General features: G+C 37.3%; 1 protein-coding gene across 4 annotated transcripts in view; it reads right to left on the minus strand.

Moving 5' to 3' along the window:
- The window catches only part of LOC150078026 (sister chromatid cohesion protein PDS5 homolog A-like), a 797,139-nt gene that overhangs the window by 670,929 nt on the left and 102,698 nt on the right, over positions 1–23,512 (minus strand). For all 4 annotated transcript variants that reach the window (XM_090384327.1, XM_090384329.1, XM_090384326.1 and 1 more), the window contains exons 6-7: positions 21,961–22,058; positions 4,163–4,289 (exon numbers count right to left, since the gene is read on the minus strand). In XM_090384327.1, the coding sequence (XP_090240453.1) occupies positions 4,163–4,289; positions 21,961–22,058 (225 nt within the window). The remainder of the gene's footprint in view (positions 1–4,162; positions 4,290–21,960; positions 22,059–23,512) is intronic.

A 23,512-nucleotide genomic window follows, 5' to 3' on the forward strand; every position in this document is an offset into this window, starting at 1 on the left:
AACAACCTTCTTTCATACTTATTTTCTGAAAATTACAGTCTACAGAAATTCAAGTCCAATGTCAGCAAATATCTTCTTTCATCTTCTCAACCTCCAACCCAAGCACGGAACTAAGTACTATAGGTTCTAATACCTCTGGTGCTTGGGGTTTATATAAAAAAAAAAAAAAAAAAAAAAGCAGAAACAGAACTTGAAACATGAGACTGAGGATGGAGAGACTTTGTTAGAGATGGGTTATTAATTAACATAACTTTTGAATGACCAATCTCTAATGAAGCAACAATCTGGACCATAAAGAAAAATGAACAGAAAATTAGAACTGCTGTTGCTGCAGGATCTTTCCTATCTGCAAATCTGACAGCCCGTCCCCGAGCACCAATAATTGAGAAAATGAAAAAAAGCACTCAGTATTTGGATTGACGATAGCAGTAAAAAACGGATCCCTAATATTAGACGACAATGCAATTAATCAAAAGGCACTAAAAATTTGTAACCACTTAAAATAAAATGGAGAGTCTGTTAACCAGGAGTGTGTTGCCAGTAAAGGTTGGTTTCAATGATTTAAAAACTGCTTCTGATTACATAATGTAAGAATTCAAGGGGAAAGTGCATCGGCTGATAATGAAGCATCCAAGAAGTATGCAGAGGAATTTCAAACATCAAAAGATCACGTAATGTTACTTATGTGCAGTAACACATCAGGAGTGGAGGAGAAATTGTTGAAGTTAAACATAAGAAAGGCACCTGGGGTGGATGGGATCTATCCAGTTACATTAGATGTGGCAAAGGAAGTAAGCAAACCCTTAGCCATTATTATTAGAGCATGCTTGGACTCAGGGGAGGTCCCCACGGACTGGAGATGTGCAAATGTATCCACAATTCACAAAGTGGGATCGAAGGGTGACACAAGTAATTACAGACCAGTTAGTTTACCTTATGTTCTGGGTAAAATAATGGAGTCACTGGTTAAAGATGCATTGCAGGATCATCTAGACAAGACTGCAGCAATAATTCAGACACAGCATGGGTTTGTTAAGTGAAAGTCTGGTCTGACAAATTTGATAAGATATTATGATGTGGTTACAAAGGAACTGGATGCAAAAAGTAATTTTGATATCATATACTTGGATTTCAGAAAAGCTTTTGACACTGTTGCGCATGGAAGACCACTATACAAATTGGAGCAGAATGGTATTAAGGGTAACTTGCTACAATGGATAAAAGGATGGTTGAGTGGGAGAAGACAGAGGGTGGTAATCAATGGGTGCTGCTCTTCGTGGACTAATGTTATTAGTGGAGTCCCACAGGGTTCAGTGTTGGGTCCAGCGTTGTTTTGTATATTTATCAATGATACTGATGAAGGTATATCAAGCTTAGTGTCGAAGTTTACAGATGATACAAAGGTTGGCAGGGTATTAATGACAGTAATGGCAGTGTGCTACTGCAACAGGATCTAGAAAATTTGGGCAGATGGGCTGAGAAGTGGCAACTGAAGTTTAACCTTGATAAATGCAAAGTACTGCATAGGGGTAGAAGTAACCCCAGAGAAACATACCAACTTTGTGGTACTACACTTAAGGTGGTAGAAAATGAAAAAGACCTGGGAGTAACTGTGCAGTCAGATATGAAGTTTTCTGAGCAATGCAGACAGGCTGCCAGGGCAGGTCATGGGGTTTTGTCAATGATATATAGGAATTTTACTAGCTAGGAAAAGGAGGTGATTGTCCCTCTGTATAAAGCAATGGTCAGGCCACGCCTTGAGTACTGCGTACAGGTCAGGAGGCCGCATTTTAGGAAGGATGTAGATTTGCAGAGAAGAGCAACAAGATTGGTGAGGGGAATGAAGGGATCCTCTTACCAAGAGAGGCTTAAGTCCTGAAAATTGCAATGACTGGAGACTAGGCACCTGCACGGTGATTTGATTGAGGTGTATAAGGCCTTGAATGGGTATGCATGCTGAATTCTGATTGGATTCTTCCACTTTTTCAGATTACGAACCTAAGGGGGCATAAATTCAAATTAAGAAAAGATAGATATAGAATAGATGTTCAGAAATTTGCCTTTAGCCAGTGGGTGGTTAATTGCTGGAACAAACTTCCATCTGTCATTGTGGAAGTTGATAGGTTAAATAAATTTAAGGAGGAACTGGACAAACATTTAGAGGGAATGGTTGTGTGAATTTTTTTTTTTTTTTTTTTTTTTGGCTGATGCTGCATAAGCTCATACACTTGCTTTCTTGCATCACATGCCACTACTACTACATGATGAAACCTATGCTAGTTTATAGATCCTCTAATCCTTGTGCAATGAAAGGTGTAAATAAAAATGCATTACCAGTATATTGGAAAGCAAATAAAAAAGCTTGGATTCTAAATTATTTTGTGCCAGATGTGGAAAACTATTTAAAGTGGAAAAATCTAGATTTCAAAGTTTTATTACTATTGGAAAATGCACCAGGCCATCCAAAATATTTAAGTCATCAAAAAATTTGAAGTAATGTTCCTACCACCTAATATAACTTCTTGAATTCAGCCATTAGATCAAGGCATTATATCTACCTTTAAACCTCATTACATCAGAAAATCGATAAATGGATTTTGGAAAAAAATTGATTCTATTGAAGTGATGGAAGCATAGAAACATTTTTCAATTGTGGACTGTATCAGAATCATAGCTTTATCGCTCAAAGAAGCAAAATTATTAACATTAAATGCTTGTTGACAAAATGTATGACCAGAGTCAGTTCATTCAGGAAATATAGTTGAACTGGCAGAAAACACAATCGGTGGAATAGCAGAACTTGCTAAGCCGGAGGAGGAGGAGGAGAAGGTTTGGATGATACGACTACTGAAGAAGTTCAAGAATTACTGGTAGAAAAACAGGCTGGCGAAGCAGAGGATGACAGCGCAGATGAAAATTCAGAAATTGGAAAGGCATAAACTTAGCCAAGAAATTAGAATCTTATTTTTTGAATGCAGATCCTTCGACTGAAAGGAGTACAAAGTACAAAAGGAAGCTTCAAAAATGCTGAGCTACATACCATATAGCTTACAAAGATCTATCAAGCAAAAGCAAACAAACCCAGGTTACTGATTTTTTAAATAGAGCAGAAGATATACAAAATCTAACAGAAAGGATAGAAAGTGAAGATATTCTGCAACAGAAAAAATGTTCCCATTTGATTGTGCTTAGCAGCGATGAAGAGGAACAAAATGAAATGAACATACATTACCTGACATATATGTATCACAGATTGTAAGATGTTTGTTCAGTTATTACTATTTTTAATAAAAATTAAGTTTTCGATAGTTATAAAAAAATTGTGTATTTTTGTTAGCTTTTGGAATTTAATCCCCATTTTTGTACTGGTTCTTAATTCCATATAACATGGTTTCACACTTCAAAAGATTTTGTAGGAACCTAACTACGATGTTATTAGCATTAGCATTAGTAGAGGCATATGATGCAAGAAAGCAAGCTGATGCAGCATCAGCCAAAAAAAAAAAAAAAAAAAAAAAAATGCTCCCATTTTACCCCTCCGTTCATTCCAAATACCTGCCCAACTCAGCCTTAAATTTATTTAGGCTATCAACTTCCACAACAAAAGATGGAAGTCTGTTCCACCAATCAACTACCCGCTGGCTAAAGGAAAACTTCTGCACATCTATCCTACAACTGTCTTTCCTCAATTTGAATTTATGCCCTCTCAGGTGATTCAGAGAAAGAGGAAAAATCCCATCAGCATTGAGCATGCTCAAACCATTCAAGGCTTTATACACCTCAATCAGATCACCTCGCAGGTGCCCAGTTATTATGATAAAATAATAACATTTAATAGTTTTACATGTTAGTTTCACACTAATCATATCAAATACTTGTCAGGAAATTTATGCAAAAAAAAAAAGAGGAAATGCAGCTGTTAAAACCCTTTCCCCACTTAATACATATAACCAGCCAATGCTTTGATTGTTTTGATTTTTTGGGAAAACAGCTGTGTAGTGCTCATAAAGCTCTACATATATTGATATTGTTTCGATCATAATATTGTTTTTCCACATTGCGATCTATCCTTGTAAAATAGATTACAATGGGAAGTGCAAATACCATGATATAAAACAACAAAAGTTCATTACATATGAATACAAATGCAACTAATAATTACCTTCCTTGGCTCTATAATCTGTGCAAGAATTATATCCAACAGTGGCTGTGAAACGGTGTCAGCTTCCACAATCAAAGGACAAAGCATATCCAGCATAAAATTTTTTACTTTGTGAGAATGATTATCACTGTAATTACAAAAAAATTGATGAAAATTCTTGTTTTCTAACACAAAATTTTAGCAATAAATATGAATATCAATATTATCTCTTCTTGTATTTCTATTTGAAAAAGATCTTTTATCATGGTGAGAAACTCTTTTTGTTGCCAGACTGCACCGAGATCATGATGATTGAAAAAATTCACGAGGATTGTGAGCTGCACACAAAAGCAAATTATCTTTAAGAAATCCAAAAGAGTTCAAGTTCACTCCAATTGAGCATTATTTACTCTGTTGATTTAAAGCACCCCCCCCTTTTTCGTGTTCAAATTATACTTGTTTTTTTGTTTAAATTATATTCTTAATTATACAAGAATATATGGTCATTAATATCTGTTCCAAAGAAGAGGAAGAGATATTAATTAACGACAGAATTCACCAGTGGACTGCAACATATAGTCCAAAGGGCTGCTTGCAAGCTGCTCACCATGGTTCTACTCTATTTCTCCTAAAAGGGCAACAAGTCCAGAAGTCAATTCATTGGGAAATTGGATTCTCAAAGCAGGCAGGAAACAAGTATATATAAACATCAAGGAAGGAGTACTATAAACCAAAAAATTTAATATCACTAGATAAAGAAATTTATAAAATTTGATTATGGCAAATGCAACATTTTGTATGTGCCAAGGAAGCAAAACTAAGTTTGGTTTCTTGATATCTTCAATCTCATTAGGAAGCAAATTGCTGAGGATGGTCTCAAATTTACACTATAAATAAATAGCACTCCCAAAGGAAAAATAAGTGGCTATATATGTGTAATATGTGCCATATGTATGTGACATACACCGATGAGCCGAAACATTATGACCAGCGAGTCATTATGCAAATCGAAGCAACTGCAAGTGAACTACGGTGCGTGCACGGCTTGGGACACGGTATAAAAAACACCTGATACTGAGCTCCGTTAATCAATATTACTCTTGTTCTTCAGATGGGAAAGGTGAGTTTGACAAAGGCCAAATTGTAATGGCCAGACAACTGGGTCAGAGCATATCCAAAACAGCGCAGCTTGCTCACGGTCAGCCGTGGTTAGTACCTACCGAAAGTGGTCCAAGCAGGGGAAACCCATGAACCCCCCAGCGAGGTGTTGGATGACCATGGCTCATCGATGCTCGAAATGAGCAAAGGCTCTCCCAGATGTTACATGGCGAGTGTGGCGCAACTTGCCAGTAATTGGAATACTGGTGATGGGAGTAATGTGTTATAACACAACACACACAATACATCAAACCCTGCTGAAAATGGGGCTACGTAGCTGCAGGCCATTCCAAGTGCCCATGCTAACCAGTTCACTGGCAACAGCACCTACAATGGGCATGCAACCATCGAAACTGGAACTTGAGTGATTGGAAGAAGGTCACTGGTCCAATGAATCACATTTCCTGTTGTGCCACGTGGACGGCTGGGTACGTATGCATCGTTTTCCTGGGGAAGTGACGGTGTCCGGATGCAGCATGGTACGAAAACAAATCGTGGCAGCGGTGTCATGCTTTGGGCGATATTCTGCTGGGATAGCCTGGGTCCAGTCATCTATGTGCTGGGCACTCTGATGTCCACCACCTACCTAAATATCATTGCTGACCAGGTACACCCTTTCATGGCAATGGTGTTCCCTTCTGGCGGTGCCATCTTTCGGCAGGATAATGGCGCCATGCCACACTGCCCGGATTGTTCGAGACTGGTTCACAGAACATGAGGAAGACTTCAGGTATCAAATTCCCTGGCCTACAAATTCCCCAGACATCAATCCCATCAAGTATCTGTGGTTTGTGTTGGAACACAAACTCCGATCTGTGGCCTCACAACCATGGACCTTACAGGAGTTAAAAGATCTGCTGGTTACGTGTTGGTACCAAATACCACAAGACACATTTAAAAATCTTGTAGCATCCATGCCTCACCAGGAACGAGCTGTTTTGGCTGCACGAGGAGGACCAACATAATATTAGGTAGGTTTTCATAATGTTTTGGCTGATCGGTGTAATCAGTGCAGAGGCTGACAACCTCAATGACAATCTACTTCTACAATATTAAAAGTATGAAAAAGGGGTTATGCAATAAAAGCACTGAACGCTGACTTTCTATTTCACATCTTTCCCAAAGTCATTGACCAGTCTTGATGCCCTTCTCTGTACTCGTTCTAGCAAATCTACATCCTTCCTAAAATGAGGTCTCCAGACCTGTATGCAGTACTCAAGGCGTGGCCTGGCCATTGCCTTATACAGAGGGACAATCACCTCCTTTTCCTTGCTAGCAAAATTCCTATACATCATTGACAAAACCACATGACCTGCTCTGGCACCCTGTCTGCATTACTCAGAAAACTTCATATTTGACTGCACAATTACTCCCAGGTTTTTTCATATTCTACCACCTTAAGTTAGTGCCACACAGTTGGTATGTTTCTCTGGCGTTACTTCTACCCATATGCAGTACTTTGCATTTGTCGAGGTTAAACTTCAGTTGCCACTTCTCAGCTCATCTGCCCAAATTTTCTACATCCTGTTGCAGTAGCACACTGCCATTACTGTCATTAACAACCCTGCCATCCTTTGTATCATCTGCAAACTTCAACACTAAACCTGATATACCTTCATCAATATCATTGATAAATATATAAAACAACACTGGACCCAACACCGAACCCTGTGGGACTCCACTAATAACATTAGTCCACAAAGAGCAGCACCCATTAATTACAACCCTCTGTCTTCTCCCAACCATCCTTTTATCCATTGTAGCAATTTAGCCTTTAATACCATTCTGCTCCAATTTGTACAGTAGTCTTCCATGCGCAACAGTGTCAAAAGCTTTCCTGAAATCCCAATTATATGATATCAAAATTATTTTTTGCATACAGTTCCTTTGTAACCACATCATAATATCTTATCATATTTGTCAGACAAGACTTTCACTTAACAAACCCATGCTGTGTCATGCTGTGAATTATTGCTGCAGTCTTGTCTAGATGATCCTGCAATGCATCTTTAACCAGTGACTCCATTATTTTACCCAGAACAGAAGTTAAACTAACTGGTCTGTAATTACTCATGTCACCCTTCGATCCCCCTTTGTGAATTTGGGATACATTTGCACATCTCCAGTCCGTGGGGGACCTCCCCTGAATCCAAGCATGCTCTCATATTTATGGCTAAGGGTTTGCTTGCTTCCTTTGCCGCCTCCTTTAATATAACTGGATAGACCCAATCCACCCCGGGTGCCTTTCTTATGTTTAACTTCAACAATTTTTCCTACACTTTGTTCTCAGTTATTACAAAATCATTAAGCACCCTTCTACAATTTGATAACCTTGTTTCATGACTTCCAGTAGTTCCTGAAATCCCCAGCAACTTCCTTTCCATGCTGCTGGAAAGCAAGTTGATGGGGGCTCATTACAATTGAAGCAGTGCAAGAATCATTTCCACTTCTGCCTGCGGCTACAGTTAATCTATTAGTCTGTGAATCCCCACTCAAGCTAGCAGTTCTTCGACCCACCTAACGTTGCCTCGATAGCATCATCATCATCCTCCGCCATTTTCAATCCACTGTAGGATGAAGGCCTCTCCAGCAACCTTCCAGTTCCTTCTGTTTTGTGCAATAGCCATCCATTTACTACCCACTAACTCATGAATTTCATCTGTCCAACTCCGTCGTTGTCCTCCAGGTTTTCTTCTACTCCTCTTGAGTACCATTCTGTTATTTTCTAAGTCCATCTGTCATCATGTCTTTGACCTATGTGTCCTGCCCAAGACCATTTTAGTTCTTTAGTTTTGAAAAGAATGTCCTTTACTTGCTGCCTAATCCATGTATTTCTCTTCTCATCTAACAGTCTGATTCCCAATATAATTTGTTCCACTCTTCACTGTGTAGTTCTTAGCTTCTCTTCCATTCTTTTGGTGGGTGCCCAAGTTTCACTTCCAAACCAATGCAGTGTCATGGTGGGGAGTATACATTGGTTCATTATTTTACATTTTAGACAAATTGGGATATTGCTCCTCAGTATGTGACTATATTTTCTGAATGCTATCCATCCGAAATTTATTCTTCTCTTGACTTCCTGCCATTTATCATTATTACAGCCAATGACTTGTCCTAAATAAGTATATGAACCACCTTTTCAATTACTGCTCCTTCAATCATTATATCCCTTTCTGTGGCATACCTGTTCATCATTATTTTTGTTTTAGCCATAATCATCGCTAATCCAAAATCCTTAATAACTCTGCATAACCAACTAAGATTTTCCTCTAATTCTTTCAGATCATGGCTTATGACCACAATGTCATCTGCAAACTGTAAGTGGTTTAGGTACTCTCCGTTCACAATGACTCCTTTCTGCAACCAGTCTAATCTTCTGAAAGCTTCATCAAGGGCAGCTGTAAACAACTTCAGAGATATTGTGTCTCCTTGCCGACTCCTTTTTCAATTTTAAATTTCCTACTGTCTTTGTCTAGTCTAATAAAGGAGGAAGTGTTCTCATATATTTTCTTCAAAATCATAATATATGGGGTATCTATGCCTTGTCTTTCCAGTGCCCAAAACATTGCCTTATGCTTTATGAAGTCAAATGCCTTTTCATAATCCACAAATGCCAGGCATAATGGTGTTTTATATTCATTTGCTTTCTCCTCGATAGCATCAGCAAATATTCTTGTGCCCTTTCTTTCTTTTTTAAGTGTATCCTATCCCATCCCTGTAGAAGGAATCTATCCTGTTAACAAGCACAGACCATGCTGAGAAAATTTCTACCCCATGAGCATTGCACAATCTCTCTAGGGCTGAATTGATTGACAAGGCTCTCATCATATACTCCCTCCTATCGTGTCTAGATAGGATTGCAGTCACTTTCGAATTTAACCTAACTCACGACTTTTTTTCAACATTGATCTGTACTTTCTACGTAAATCCGCAGATCTCCTACACTTAATGTTTAATGCCAAACGTGTATAATGATATCACCATTTGTGCCCTTAAAAGATGATATCTGCTCTACAACGTTAACTTTTGCCACTGGCACACATAACCTGGTCCTATTCCACCTATCCTTTTTGCACAATATATTTCCCATTTCCCTGATATTCCTTATGATATCCAATTAATGGATAAGTACTTTTTTTTTTGTTAACAGTTTTTAAGTTGCTTAATTACTTTTTGTTATACTAAAATTACTCCCAATTAAAAAACTATAACTGCAAAGAAAAAGTGCGGTCATCAATATTCATTAGACTACTTAGCATCTGAGTTCAACAAGTCCTCTACCACCAAGCATTTGCTAATGTATTTACTGTGCCAAGAAATGTTTTCATATAAAGTAATGAAAACTCTACAGCTTCAAAAAAATTTTTCTAAAAACTCAACAAAATCCTACAATATTTAGAAAAAGCAGACAGACTTATCACACATAACTACATAGCTGAGCTAATTGCTAAAAACTGTAAACTACAGAACACTAGTGAAATGTTAATAATGACACCTTCGGAGGAAGTTATCACCGCTGCATTAGATTCCAGTAGATACTTTGGAAGTCATGCCAGTTAATGACACAACCTGTACAGAGGTAGATCAGTGAAAGGGTAAATGATCTGAAGAAACGACTGACTAAAATGTTGCAAACAAGGTAATGATAAACAGTTTGTTCATTTATTGCCAGGTACCAAATTTTGTTGGCACCCAAAAGGGAATTAGTTGACAAGTTTTGTGGAATTACACAATAGCATATTGTTATTTCATCCTAATGAAAATAAAATTGGCATAAGAAATAATTAAAAATCACATGAAAAAGGATGAAATATTTTAAAAAATTCAATGAAACTTGCTTCAAAGCAAGATATGCTCATTAACTTAAAAAACATTATTTATCAACAAAACTGGGTTTAGTCACATAAAACATCCTATAAAAAGAAATTTTCCTCTTTCCAGAATTAAAGGTGTTTTTCTACAGTTGCAGACAAACTTTCCTGGTCACCTTTGGAATTGAATTGACTAGTTTCATGATGTAAAGAAACCATATTGATCATAAGTCATCATCCATGCATCTGCATTGAAGATAATTGAATGCAGATGCATGGATGTTGACTCCATTCACATCTGAAGTGTGTGATGCATACATTGTATAGCAAGCAGAGATACATATTTAAAAGAGTTATTTTTTTGGGTTTTTTTTAGGAGCATTAGCAACTAAGGCCATATTGCTCCGGGATATGCGGTGGTCATTCCCTGACCTTTCCGCATCCCCCGTATTTGGTGGTGACGGGCTCGAACCCCGGTCTAATCAAGAAGCGTGTGCTACGCACTGCTGCTCCTTCCCACCTGGCTACGGAGGCGCATTTAAAAGAGTGTAAAGCCAATTTCAAGCAAGATATACACTGAGGAGCCAAAACATTAGGTGGTCATAATGTTCTGGTAATGCTCATCAGTGTACATGTGCAACTGTGTCAAAACAAGAAAATGCCCTCTCTGCATTCACACTTGCAAAAGAAAATATTGTTGCTCTTATTAAGTGTGCACATCTTATCCTGTCCTGTCCCAAAAAAAAAAAAACAAAAAAACTTATGCCTGACATTGGTTCCCTGTTAATAAGCACCCAACACAAAGCAAACATCAATGTGTCTGTCAAATATATTTTATTTTTTATTTGATAATCCACCATGCAAAGTTGCACCTTCATGGGAGATTAAGTTCTCGAACTTATGCATTAAACCAAGTGGATAACAGGTGAATTTTGTAAAGTATATGCAATGTTGGATGAACTGAAATTTCATTAAGCTGCTTATTAAGTTAGTTTCTAATAGTATGCATTAATTATTTCACTTCTATTTTTGGATATTCAGTATTAGCACTGAATGGCCAAACAATAGAAGGTAGCTAGGCTTTTGCTACATATGCCTCTCAAAAAAAAAATTTCCTGCTGTTATTATCATGCCATATTACAAAGGGTACTAGGAAAGTTTTGCAATATGAAGCAACAATGAATCACAGGAAGCTGCTTGTTGAGACATGTTCATACGTGCATAGTAGCCGCCGCGCCAAGTCGATGGGCTCAGTTATTCATTAGTAGTGAGAGTGTAAAGTGCTTGCGATGGCATCGTGGTCACGAAATGAGATAAGGACAGTTTTGCGGTATAATTTCGTGCGTGGTTTAACCATAGACCAGTGCTTAGAAAAAATGACTCTTGCACTAGATGATGATTGTCCACATCGTACAACGATATTCAGGTGGTATAGAGAATTCCAAAGGGGAAATTTCACTCTGGAGGATTCTGAGAGGCCGGGAAGGCCACGAACGTCAGTTACGGAGGAAAACGTTACTGCTGTGAGGAAAATGCTTGACGAAAACAGGCGAGTGACCTACCAACAGATAGAGGATACTTTGGGCCTAAATGCACCAGCAATTCGTTCGATTCTGCAAGATCATTTGCACGTGAAGAAACTTTGTTCTCTCTGGGTGCCGCATCAACTGACTGAAGAGCAGATGACCGACGTGTGACTTGGTGCCGGGAGATGTTAAAAAAGTTTGATAAGGGACAATCTCGGTATGTGAACAACATCGTGACAGGTGACGAGACTTGGCTGTACTATTACGATCTGCCGACCAAGGCTCAAAAAAAAGTTTGGGTCTTTGATGATGACGACACACCCGTAATTGTCAGAAAATCCAGATCTGTAAAGAAGAAAATGATAGCTGTATTTTTCAAATTGAGTGGAATTGTGGAAAGTGTCATTTTGGACACGCAGAAGACAGTCACAGCTAAGTGGTATACTGAACAATGCCTGCCTAAAGTCATTGGATCTATGAAGAACCTGTGGCCAAAGTCAAGAATAGACACCTGGTACCTCCATCACGATAATGCTCCAGCTCACTGCGCCAAAGCCTGCACCGAATATTTGACCACTACAGGACTGAAACTTCTCGAGCACCCTCCCTACAGTCCAGACCTTGCTGTGGGTTTGAAGTTGGTTGGTTCTGTGGGTTTGAAGTTGGACAGTAAATGGATGTTGGCTGGTGGCGGCACGTATTCAGACTGTTTTGAAAGAGAGAGTGGAAATTATAGAAGCAAATTCAGAAGAACAGTGCCCATGGAAGTATCTGTAGAAGAGGCATGCAGCAGTAACAGTGCGTCTATGAGACAGCGAGTGGAGAGACTCTGTTAGAGATGAATCATTAATTAACCTAACTGCCCTCTTCTGAATGGAATCAAGAAGCCTGAGAGAGGTTTTGGGGGCACCACCCCAGATGTGGGAACAATATTCCACGGCAGGGCAGATTTGCGATTTATACAGAGTGAGCAGCTGTTTGGAAGAAAAGTAACGCCGAAAGCGAAAGAGAAAACCAAGTTTTTTAGAGATGCAGAGGAAGCAATATTTGTAATGTGCTTGTGCCAAGAGAGATTAGAAGTCAGGGTAATCCCCAAAAGAGATATATCCCTTTGCCTAGAAATTGGAGTGTCACTAAAGATAAGCATAGGAGCAGAAGAATCCTTTTTGCGAGATATAAGACAAGACTGAGTTTTAGAAGGGTTGAAATCAACTAAGTTGTCTTTGCCCCACTGGAGAATTACCTGAAGATCGGCATTTAAGGAATTGGTAGCAGATTTTTGAGAAGTTGAAGGCCTTGAATGGGTTGAGCACGCTGAATTCTGATGGGATCCTTCCACTTGTTCAGATTACGAACCTAAGGGGGCATAAATTCAAATTAAGAAAAGACAGAGGTAGAATAGAAATGCGGAAATTTGCCTTTAGCCAGCGGGTGGTTAATTGCTGGAACAAACTTCAATCTGTCGTTGTGGAAGTTGATAGGTTAAATAAATTTAAGGAGGAACTGGACAGGCATTTGGAGGGAATGGTGTGATTTTTTTTTTTTTTTGGCTGATGCTGCATAAGCTCATTCACTTGCTTTCTTGCATCACATGTCACTATTACTACTATTTTTATAGCCTGTGGATAATATTCACCGATTTTCGCTTATTAGAATTAAAATTCAATTTACAAATGTTATCACTATAACCGGCACTTACTTTATATATATATGAGACATGTATAATTGTACACAGTATGGTGTTAGTTATTAATTTTAGTATACAGAATTTGTAGACTAGTGCCATTGCAGTGACAATATATACACTAAGACCATAAAGTAATACGGGGGTCCCCAGTATCCAAGTATTTATTATCCGAGTCCCCGCAGTTACGAGGCCTTCAAAATTAAAGAATTAAAGGAAGCCTTTGAGAAAACTGACCAAACACTTGAATATCATTGTGAGAATGACCCTCTTCATGATCATGCAGCAAAAGTTAAGAGCAAAGTTAAAGACATAACTAAATGCTACGACACAATTTTATCCGAAAAAAATACAGCAAAAACAAAATAAACAACTCTGGATTCATTATTCATTCAGAGTTGTTTATTCAGAGTTCCAGAAAATTCCAGTGGAATTTTCTGGAATCAATTATCCTTGGATAATGAGAACCCCCTGTATATTATAGGTCAGATTACATGTATTAGTTTTAGGCAAAGAGTAGTGAAAAATGTTATACCTAGTTATATACATATCTATGGAATACATGAAGGCAAAATTTTAGGTTAGATTGTTAAAGAATATAAATACACAAAGTCTTATCATTGTATAACTAGAGCCTGCAACAATTCCACTAAATAAATTTTTCATTATTTAAGTTTGATTGGTGTGATATTTTGACTCTGGAGTGGGGACAGATGTCTTAAAATTTCTCTACCTTTACTGGGGAAGTATTGCCATTGGCCAGCATCCACATCTTCCTGCACAAAAATTTTCAATGATTAATTCATCATTTCCCTCTTTAACCATAACATTCATTTCCCTCTTGACTTAGAGGTTTTGGAAGCTTAGATGGCTTTTCTTTATCACTTTGTTTTGGTAGAAGCAGAGCAATCAAAGGTACTGATACGGGAGGAGCAGCTGACAAAGCGTTTTATACCAGCCTCTGAGAACTCAATAAGTAGTATGCAATGAGCATACTACTACTACTACTACTTGATTTGTGTTCTGATTGGACACTTCCCTGCACCCATCTGAGCATGCATAGGTTTGTTGCGAATTATTGGCGTTACCAGTTTTCATATTTCCTGATGAGATTGTTCAGCTTTATTTCGTATCTTTAGATTTGTTTTTACTCTTTCAATAGCTGGCATCCTTGAGAATGACAGGCTATTAAAACTAAATTCTCTACTTCAGATTTGCCCCAAATGGGTTTCATGGTCGAGCATAAAACTGAAAAAACTGGGGACAGATGTCTTAAAATTTTTCTATCTTTACTGGAGAAGTATTGCCATTGGCCATACTTCCAAATCTTCCTGCACTCTTATGGTGATGTTTTTAGCTGGAAGTCAGGTTACATCCCCTACCTACATTCTTCTGGCTGCTCTAACTCACTGAAACTTTAGTTCATAACAAATGTCCTGCTCAAGAAGGTCGCACTCCAAAATGACATCTCATGATGAATTTAGAGTTTTGTGCAGTGTTGCAGTGACTGATATTTGCTTGGAAGTTCTTCCAAGCAACACATCAGGGATATATCAGTCACTGCAACTCTCAATATCATTCATTTTTGGTTTCAGTAAAGAGATGAAATGATTTTTGGGAGTCTGTTAATCCTTCTAAACCGTTAAAAAGGGAGGGGTGGGGGAAGAAGAAAAGATATCTTTTCTGTGTTTGAATGCATAATCAGGAAATTAAGATATATAACACCAAATGCTGCTTCTGTTCTGTCTTTGATGCAGTAATCAGATTTAACATAAATTTTTTTCTGATTGGTATAGGGCCCTCATTAGGGTTCCAAAAAAGTTTACATTATCAGATAATATCAGATAAAACTCTGTAAATGTTCAGCATTCATGAGAGTTTATGTTTCTGTGGCTAGAAAAACCCACCTACCACATAGCCCACAGGGATTTCCACTACCCTAGAAAGCAATAAATGTGCTCAAAAGTGGATGGTAGGATCACCCAAACACTGTAGGACCAGATTCACCCTCCAACCAGCATGAATTTGGTCCCTCAGACAGCGAGAGTAGAGACATGACATCATCATGGTTAATCCTTGTAGACCCGACAGAGGTTAGAATGCATGAAAACATTACAGCTTCCTATGGTGTTAACCTAGAACAAGGCTGTAGACATTAGATGACAATTATACTAATCTGGAGGGAAGACGAGCAGCATCACCACTGGGAAGTCCTGTCACTACATAGAAACACCAATACTGGTGGGGTGGGGGGGGACTATCAGGAACCAAATCTACAAGGACATGGTCTAAACATTAAATGATGATTGTTCATCATACAGACCCATCAAGAACTAGATTTCCAAATTTCTCCTTTGAAACTGTCATTCACAGAAAACACTAATATTTTTACTTAGAAATTGATTTTGAAAGATTGTGAGAGTGGGTAACAAAACAAATCTTGTGAGAATTTACAAAGAATTACACATTAAAAATTTCAGCATAATGAGTACCAAATAATTTGATTGCTGAGCAGAACAGGAGTGCAAAGAGAAATCATACAAAGTTTGTCTGTTAATGAAATTTGGATCAATTACTATGATCCAGAGGCCAAAGAGAAGTCCATGGGTTAGCATCATGAAGAATCATCCTGCAACATGAAATTTCAAAGTGCATTATAGCCAAAAAGTACCATTTAGCTATTCCATCGGTACTCTGGGGCAAAGAAGGAGGTGATAATCAAATTACATTAAAATGGTCTAATCCAGTGGTTCCCAACTTGTGCTCCATGGGGCCCTAAGGGCTCCACGTACACTTCCCAGGGGCTCCGCAGCTGCTCCAGGAAAATAAAATAGCTAAAAATTGAATGAAATTAAAGAATTAGAAACATAAATTAGAAAACTAGAAATCACATTCTGAATAAAAATTTGCCAAGTTGAATTTTGCGCATTCTCTAGCAGGCGACGCATTCTCTTGCTGCCATTAGCTTCAAAATTATTATAGTACGAGATGGATAGACGACGAGGCAGAGCAGAGCACTGGCATATCGCGCACATTCTGTCGCGTGCCACGTTTTAATGACCCTTCCTGGAACTGAATATCTGTGTGATTTCTTGGAACTGTACATTCAAGAAGTTTTTCGCCCATTCTCGACCCTTCGAGAATTCCTGGAATCTGCTCGAAGCTTCTCAAAACTTAGCCCCATATAAATAGAGGCTGGCTAGTTGACTTGAAGTCACTTCACAGTTAATTTTCATAGCAATAACATTATGATTACCTAGCGATTCTTCCACAAGTTTTCAGTGCATTTGACTTCTTTGTATTTAGTTGTCTACTTTGTAAGTGTTCTTTAATAAACTGTTGTGTTTTGTTCTACTTGTACGTTCAAACTCTGAGCTACTGCAATATATTTCCGATAGAAAAATGCTATATTATTGACTGACCCAGGTGCTTTTATTGGTTTTCAAGTAGGTAAGTGTTTGTATTTCGTAATAAAATTTTTAGTTGCTTTACTTTGTATTTTGGATTATAAAAGATAAAGTCAGTTATTCTCATATTCCTGTGTGATTTTCTTTTAGGCATGGATCACTGGCTTCAAACAGATACTTCGAAGAAAAAAGATGTTACATTTGAAAAGAAGAACAAACCAACAGCTCACTCTACTACTTCGCCAGATGAGCCAACGACAAAAAAAGGTGACAGCCGAGTGATGCATTCCAATGTTTGTTTGTCTAAAGAGCTTTCTGCAAAAGAAACTTTTTTTGAATCTGTGGCATCACCACAATTATTGTTTGCAAAACGCGACAGAAGTGGCGCAGTGAGGGGAAAGACCTTCCAATAAAAAATGAAGATAGGAAGACAGTTAATTGAACATGGGATTCACAGAAACAAATGATGGTCGGCCCCTCTGTGTGATTTGCAGAAATGTGTTAATCAACAGTTCAATGTTTCCTACTAAACTGCAGCATCATTTTGAGGGAAACCATCCAGAGTTAAAAGATAACCGTCTGATTTTTTTTAAGAGAAAGTGCAATGAAATTTTGGCTTCACAGAAAACCATGACAACACTTGTTAAAACCAATAATGAAATATACTGAAATCTTCCTATCTAATAAGTTACCGTGTAGCTCAAGCTGGTGAAGCTCATACCATTGCAGAGACCATTGCAGAGACTCTTATTAAACCATGTACAGTCAATATTGTCAAGTGTTTGCTTGATGAAAAAGCTGTTGAGTCTGTCTCTAATATTCCTTTGTCAAATAATACCGTTGCTAAAAGAATCAGTGATATGGCTGATGACGTGAAAGAGACACTTATCAGTCGCATCAGGTGTACCAAATTTGCACTACAAATGGATGAATTGACTGACATCGCCGGGTTGGCAGTTTTAATAGTAATTGTTCGTTATGTTTACTACAAAGCTATCAGGAGGACCTTCTTCTTTGCAGACCACTACCAACACGTGAGGGGTGAAATATTTAACCTTTTGGATGAATTCTTCACATCAAATGAAATACCATGGGAAAACTGTGTAGATATATGAACTGATGGTGCAAAGGCAATGATCAGTCACAATGCTGGAGCAGTTGCCAAAATTAAAAATAAGGCAAAAAAATGTAGCAGCAGCCATTGCATTCTTCATAGACATGTGCTAGCCTCAAGAAATTATGATAATGATGAATAGCCTTATGATAGCCTTCTGAGCTTATGATAGTGATGAATAGTCTTATGATAGCCTTCTGAGCTTATGATAGTGATGAATGATGCCATAAAAATAATAAACTTTATAAAATCGCGACCTCTTAAAAGCAGGCTCTTCAAACTAATGTGTGAAGATATGGGAAGCCACCATGAGTCCCTCCTGCTGCACACTGAAGTAAGGTGGCTGTCTCGAGGAAAAACGTTGACACGCTTGATGTACTGTGTGCAGAGGTAGCAGCATTTTTAATGGACCATAGCGCTTTATTGGAGACGGTTTTAAATGATAAAGACTGGTGTGCAAATTGGCATACTTAGCTGACATTTTTAGCAAAATGAACGAAATGAATCTCTCATTGCAAGGAAAAACAGCCACAGTTTTTGATGCAAATACCAAAGTGTCTTCTTTCAAAAGGAAACAGGTATTGGTTGGAGTGCATGGAAAAGGAAGATATTGATTGCTTCCCTCTTACAAAAAGCTTCTTGAACAAAAATAATATCAAGATTCAAGAAAAAATACAGAAAAATATTCAGCGCATCTCAAAGCACTGAAGACTTGTTTGAACATTATTTTCTGACAGCTCAAGAGAAGGCGCTTGATGACTTTAATTGGGTATTGAATGTGTTAAGCGTGAACAAAAACCCACCTAGCTTAAATCCAGCAGAATACGAGCTCCTCATAGATTTGACATCTCACAGCGAACTAAAAATCGCGTATCAGAATCAAAGTCTACCAGAGTTTTGGTTGCATTTGCAAGATGAATTCAAAATCTTGTCTGAGAAAGCAAAATTAGTATTGCTGCCTTTCTCAACTACATATCTTTGTGAAGCGGGGTTTTCTGCCTATTAGTAGTGGCATGTGATGCAAGAAACCAAGTGTATGAGCTTATGCAGCATCAGCAAAAAAAAAAAAAAAAAATCACACCATTGCCTCCAAATGCCTGTCCAGTTCCTCCTTAAATTTATTCAACCTATCAACTTCCACAACAACAGATGGAAGTTTGTTCCAGCAATTAACCACCCGCTGGCTAAAGGCAAATTTCCGCACATCTATTCTACATCTGTCTTTTCTTAATTTGAATTTATGCCCCCTTAGGTTCATAATCTGAACAAGTGGAAGGATCCCATCAGAATTCAGCGTGCTCAACCCATTCAAGGCCTTATATACCTCAATCAGATCACCGTGTTCTCTGTACACGCTCGAGTAAATCTACATCCTTCCTAAAATGAGGCCTCCAGACCTGTACGCAGTACTCAAGGCGTGGCCTGACCATTGCCTTATACAGAGGGATAATCACCTCCTTTTCCCTGCTAGCAAAATTCCTATATATCATTGACAAAACCCCATGACCTGCCCTGGCAGCCTGTCTGCATTGCTCAGAAAACTTCATATCTGACTGCACAATTACTCCCAGGTCTTTTTCATTTTCTACCACCTTAAGTGTAGTACCACACAGTATATTATCCTTTCTTTCTGCTGAAATTACATGAGGAATGAATATGCGTACCAAAACAAAATACAGAAGTCACTTAAATGCAGAACCAGACATTTGCCTACAATTATCATCAATTGAACCTGAAATAAGAAAACTGTGCAGAAAAATACAACCACAGGTGCCTCATTAAATATTTATACGTTATTTTATGTTATGACTTAATTTAGGCTTACTGTAAAATATAATTTTATTGCATAGACATTGTACAATTGTTTAAATATCTCTTTACTTTACACTCCCTTATTATCTATCCCCTCTGCCCCCACCCCCCATAACACTACTCTTAAATACCATTATCTTGAAAACATGGGGTAAGCCAAAGGACTCATCCATAGAAATTGATTCTAAAAAGGGCTCTGCGGGTCAAAAAGGTTGGAAATCGCTGGTCTAATCCATTATGGGTGAATATTATCCTTTCTTTCTTTCTGCTGAAATTACATGAGGAATGAAGGGGGCCAAACAACAAGGAAAACTCCTCAGAGAGAGAGAGAGAGAGAGAGAGATTCTTCTTCTTCCTCCATGGCAAATCACAAGGTTCAGTTAACTATAAAGACACTCAATAACTTAGATTATCAAGTGTTGTCATATCCACCCTATACAGATGTAACCTCCAAATTATTACCTGATTCATACACCGAAAAAACATTGAAGAGCAACACTTTGGGACATATACTGTTGTTGTTCATGTGGTAAAGGTGCATTTACAGGACCAAGACAGTGGGTTCTAGAAAAGATGAAGCAATGTTAAATGACAGCAGCTGTTAGGGGTAATTATTCTGAATAAAAGTTTATTCAGTTCCAGATTGCTTCACTTTTCTAAGGCAAGCCAGAAACTTTCTCCCTACATTTTTAGGACTAACATGCAATAAAATGTGATACAGTAGAGCGTCAATAATCTGAAATAACTGGGATCGGGAGTAGCTCAACTTCCGATTTGTTCGGATTTTCGAACTTATCAAACTACAGTTCTGGAAACTAAAAAAATAGTTTAGTAAGTTTAGAAATAAAAATACTAAGTTGTACTTACAAATTTTTATTTACAGGTAACAAAACAAATGGAACTTTCAGCCCTAATAACACATATGTATAGGCCTTTAACAAAAATAATTATTTATTTTTTGCTGCACCATTTTCAAACTTCATTTCTTTGTTGCCAGATCTCTCCTCACTCTTTTCAGCAAGAGTAGTTGAGTTGGACAGTATTCAGCTTGTTGCTCGTACCTTGCCCTCGTGGGTAGCACAGTTGGTAGATTCACCATCCGCTCCACCCTGGGTGTAAAAGACCGAAGTTCGAGTTCCGTCAATGATGGGAGGAATTTTTATGGGCCTTTTTCACAATGTGGCTGAGTTAGCCGGTCTCGGGCGATGGTAGCATAGTTTTTCTCCCCAAAATTCGGGTTTTTTGTCCAGCAAAGAGAAAATCAACCAGAGAACCGCAATTTACAGACAGTATACACAGAGCAATATGGGTTTAGTTGCTGATGCTCCCAGAATCCAACTACAACAACAACAACAACAAACAGCATCGTCGAGGGATGGTTCATTAGCTGTTCTCATAGTTTTCCCTTTTTTTTACACCATCATCTGAATCAAGTTTTGATGCAAACTTTAAAATTTTTCCTTGTTGTTTTTAATTTCTCTTATGGTTGATATTCCAACCTCATAAAATCTTGCTAACGAAGACCTGCTTTCTCCCTTTGAAAGTCTGTTTAAAATCTCAATCTTCAATTTAATTGTTAAAAATTTCTGCTTCCTTTTAAAAGACCAGAACTTACTGAAGTTATATAATAACAGTAAAATAAAACTCTGTAAATGTTCAGAATCTCTTCATTTCTATATCTAAAATTCGTAAACATTTTACTCCATATTTCACATGTGCGTATCATGTTAGTTGCAATTTCTGCATGCCTTGTTTATTGATTGATGCTTATCTTTTTTTTTACTGTTTTAGATTTTACAACCCAAAAAAAAAGTCAGTAAACAGAAATATAAGATTACAAAGTGTTATGTTTAGTTAGTATATGTATATTAATTAAGCTATGTACATAAGCATAAATTTATTTTTTATTTTGCTAACCTGTGGATAATATTCTTCTGATTTTCACATTATCATTTAATTTTTTTTTATTGGTAAGGTAAAATAAAAGTATAAATTTGTGCTTTATATATTCATTTTTATAGCCTGTAGATAATATTCCTCAGATTTTCGCTTATTACAATTGTAATAACCGGCACACAATAACCGGCACATACTGCAATTATTTTATGACACCAGCATAAAAAAAAAAATAATAATAATAATAATAATAATAATAAATGCTGACTCGTTCGGATTAGTGACATTTCGAATTGACGTTCAGATTTTCGACGCTCTACTGTACTTATATACATCATGATATATTTACAAGGTTGCTGCATAAAAACCATAAAGGAAAATTAAAGCAAGGGAGGAAGAAGACATACTTACTTCACAATATTAAATATCAAAGCAAATAATTTGCAGAAAATGGCTTGATTTTCTTCTAATTCAATGCAAATGTTAAATGTTTTCACCCATGCTAAATTCTAAAAAAATAAAGAATACAACAGTATTACACAGCAATTAATAACATACTAAACTTTTGATTTTCATAATTATTTGATATTCATTAACAAGTTCTAAGATAGTTGATAAGGCAACACTTATGGAAATGGTAGTATTTGCTATAATGAATGAAAATGAAACATTCTTCAAAACTGGAGGTTTGGAAGGGAAGGTGAGATGCATTTGTATTGTCGCTTAATAATTTAAGAAATAAGAATGAAACTTTCTTTGAAATGGGGGGGGGGAGAAAAGACGAGACAGTTATTAAATGGGCATAGGCCATATGGAGCATGAAATTTTATAGTAGAAATTTAATTTGTAGAAACAAATACCGCATTTGTAGAGATGCAAAACATATCTGATACAATGTAGGAATTGTTTGTAACCGTTGTGAAAATATATGTTCCTGTTTTTAGGATATTTTGATGAATCGATTACTCAACCAATTCCCATGCTACACTGTCATATGTTATGACAGAGCATCATAAAAATTGAATTATGTCTGTATAAGTGCATATTCACACTTAGAGGGTAATCTGAATGTTGTACAGACTGAAAGACCTACAACTAAATCTCACACAAAAAACCCAAATTCCTCACTTGAGATGGCTAACTATGGCCCCAAATAAAGAGGCCTTCAAGAAGTCCTCTTATCTTTGGTGGGAAGAAAGTATATGTAGGAATAGTAGTAGCTACATAAAATATATAAACAGTTATATTCTGAATGGACTGTTCTGCTCTAAGCTATGTACTGTTTGGCTAATTTCTCATTACATTGGAAATATTATCCAAAAGTTTCCTGGAAAACATGTTTTGTGACTTTTATAATATTTCAGTATTATGAATTTAATTTAAGGTACAGAAACATATAACAAAGGCTGGTTAAGTGTCTGTAAAATACCTTGAAAGGTATTGTAATCAAATAGTCATCTGTTTGAAGAATATCAAAACCTGAATATACTGCTATGAATCACCTCATCATCAAAACAGTAATCATATCACCCTAACATCAATGCCAGAAGATTAATATAAGTTTGCTGGATAATAAACATGCTCCTTTCCTGCAACTCCCGTTGCACTTTATTAAGAATAAACTGCTGGCTAAAAGACAAAGAATGAACTAACCTATTCAGAACAATTTGGGAAGCTATGCTGACTTCCATCAACCAAGCTGTCATCCTAGTTTCTTACATCTGACATCTCTACTCACCAATCCCAAAATATGATATTTCACTATATTAAAACAAAAGATTAAAAACATAAAAATGATAAACACAGAGAATAAATTAAATTTTGGAATAGTGTACTTGAATATGGAGGGTGGAGTGGGGGACATGGCCAAAATAAAGTAAGGGAAGAGAAAAATATTCAAAAGAAAAGAAAAGAAAATATGAAAAAGGAATCGCCCATCAGTCAGACTCTGGGGAAACAGAAT

The sequence above is a fragment of the Mastigoproctus giganteus genome, chromosome 11, assembly GCF_048544385.1.
Source record: "Mastigoproctus giganteus isolate SK-2022 chromosome 11, ASM4854438v1, whole genome shotgun sequence".
Classification (NCBI taxonomy): domain Eukaryota; kingdom Metazoa; phylum Arthropoda; class Arachnida; order Uropygi; family Thelyphonidae; genus Mastigoproctus; species Mastigoproctus giganteus.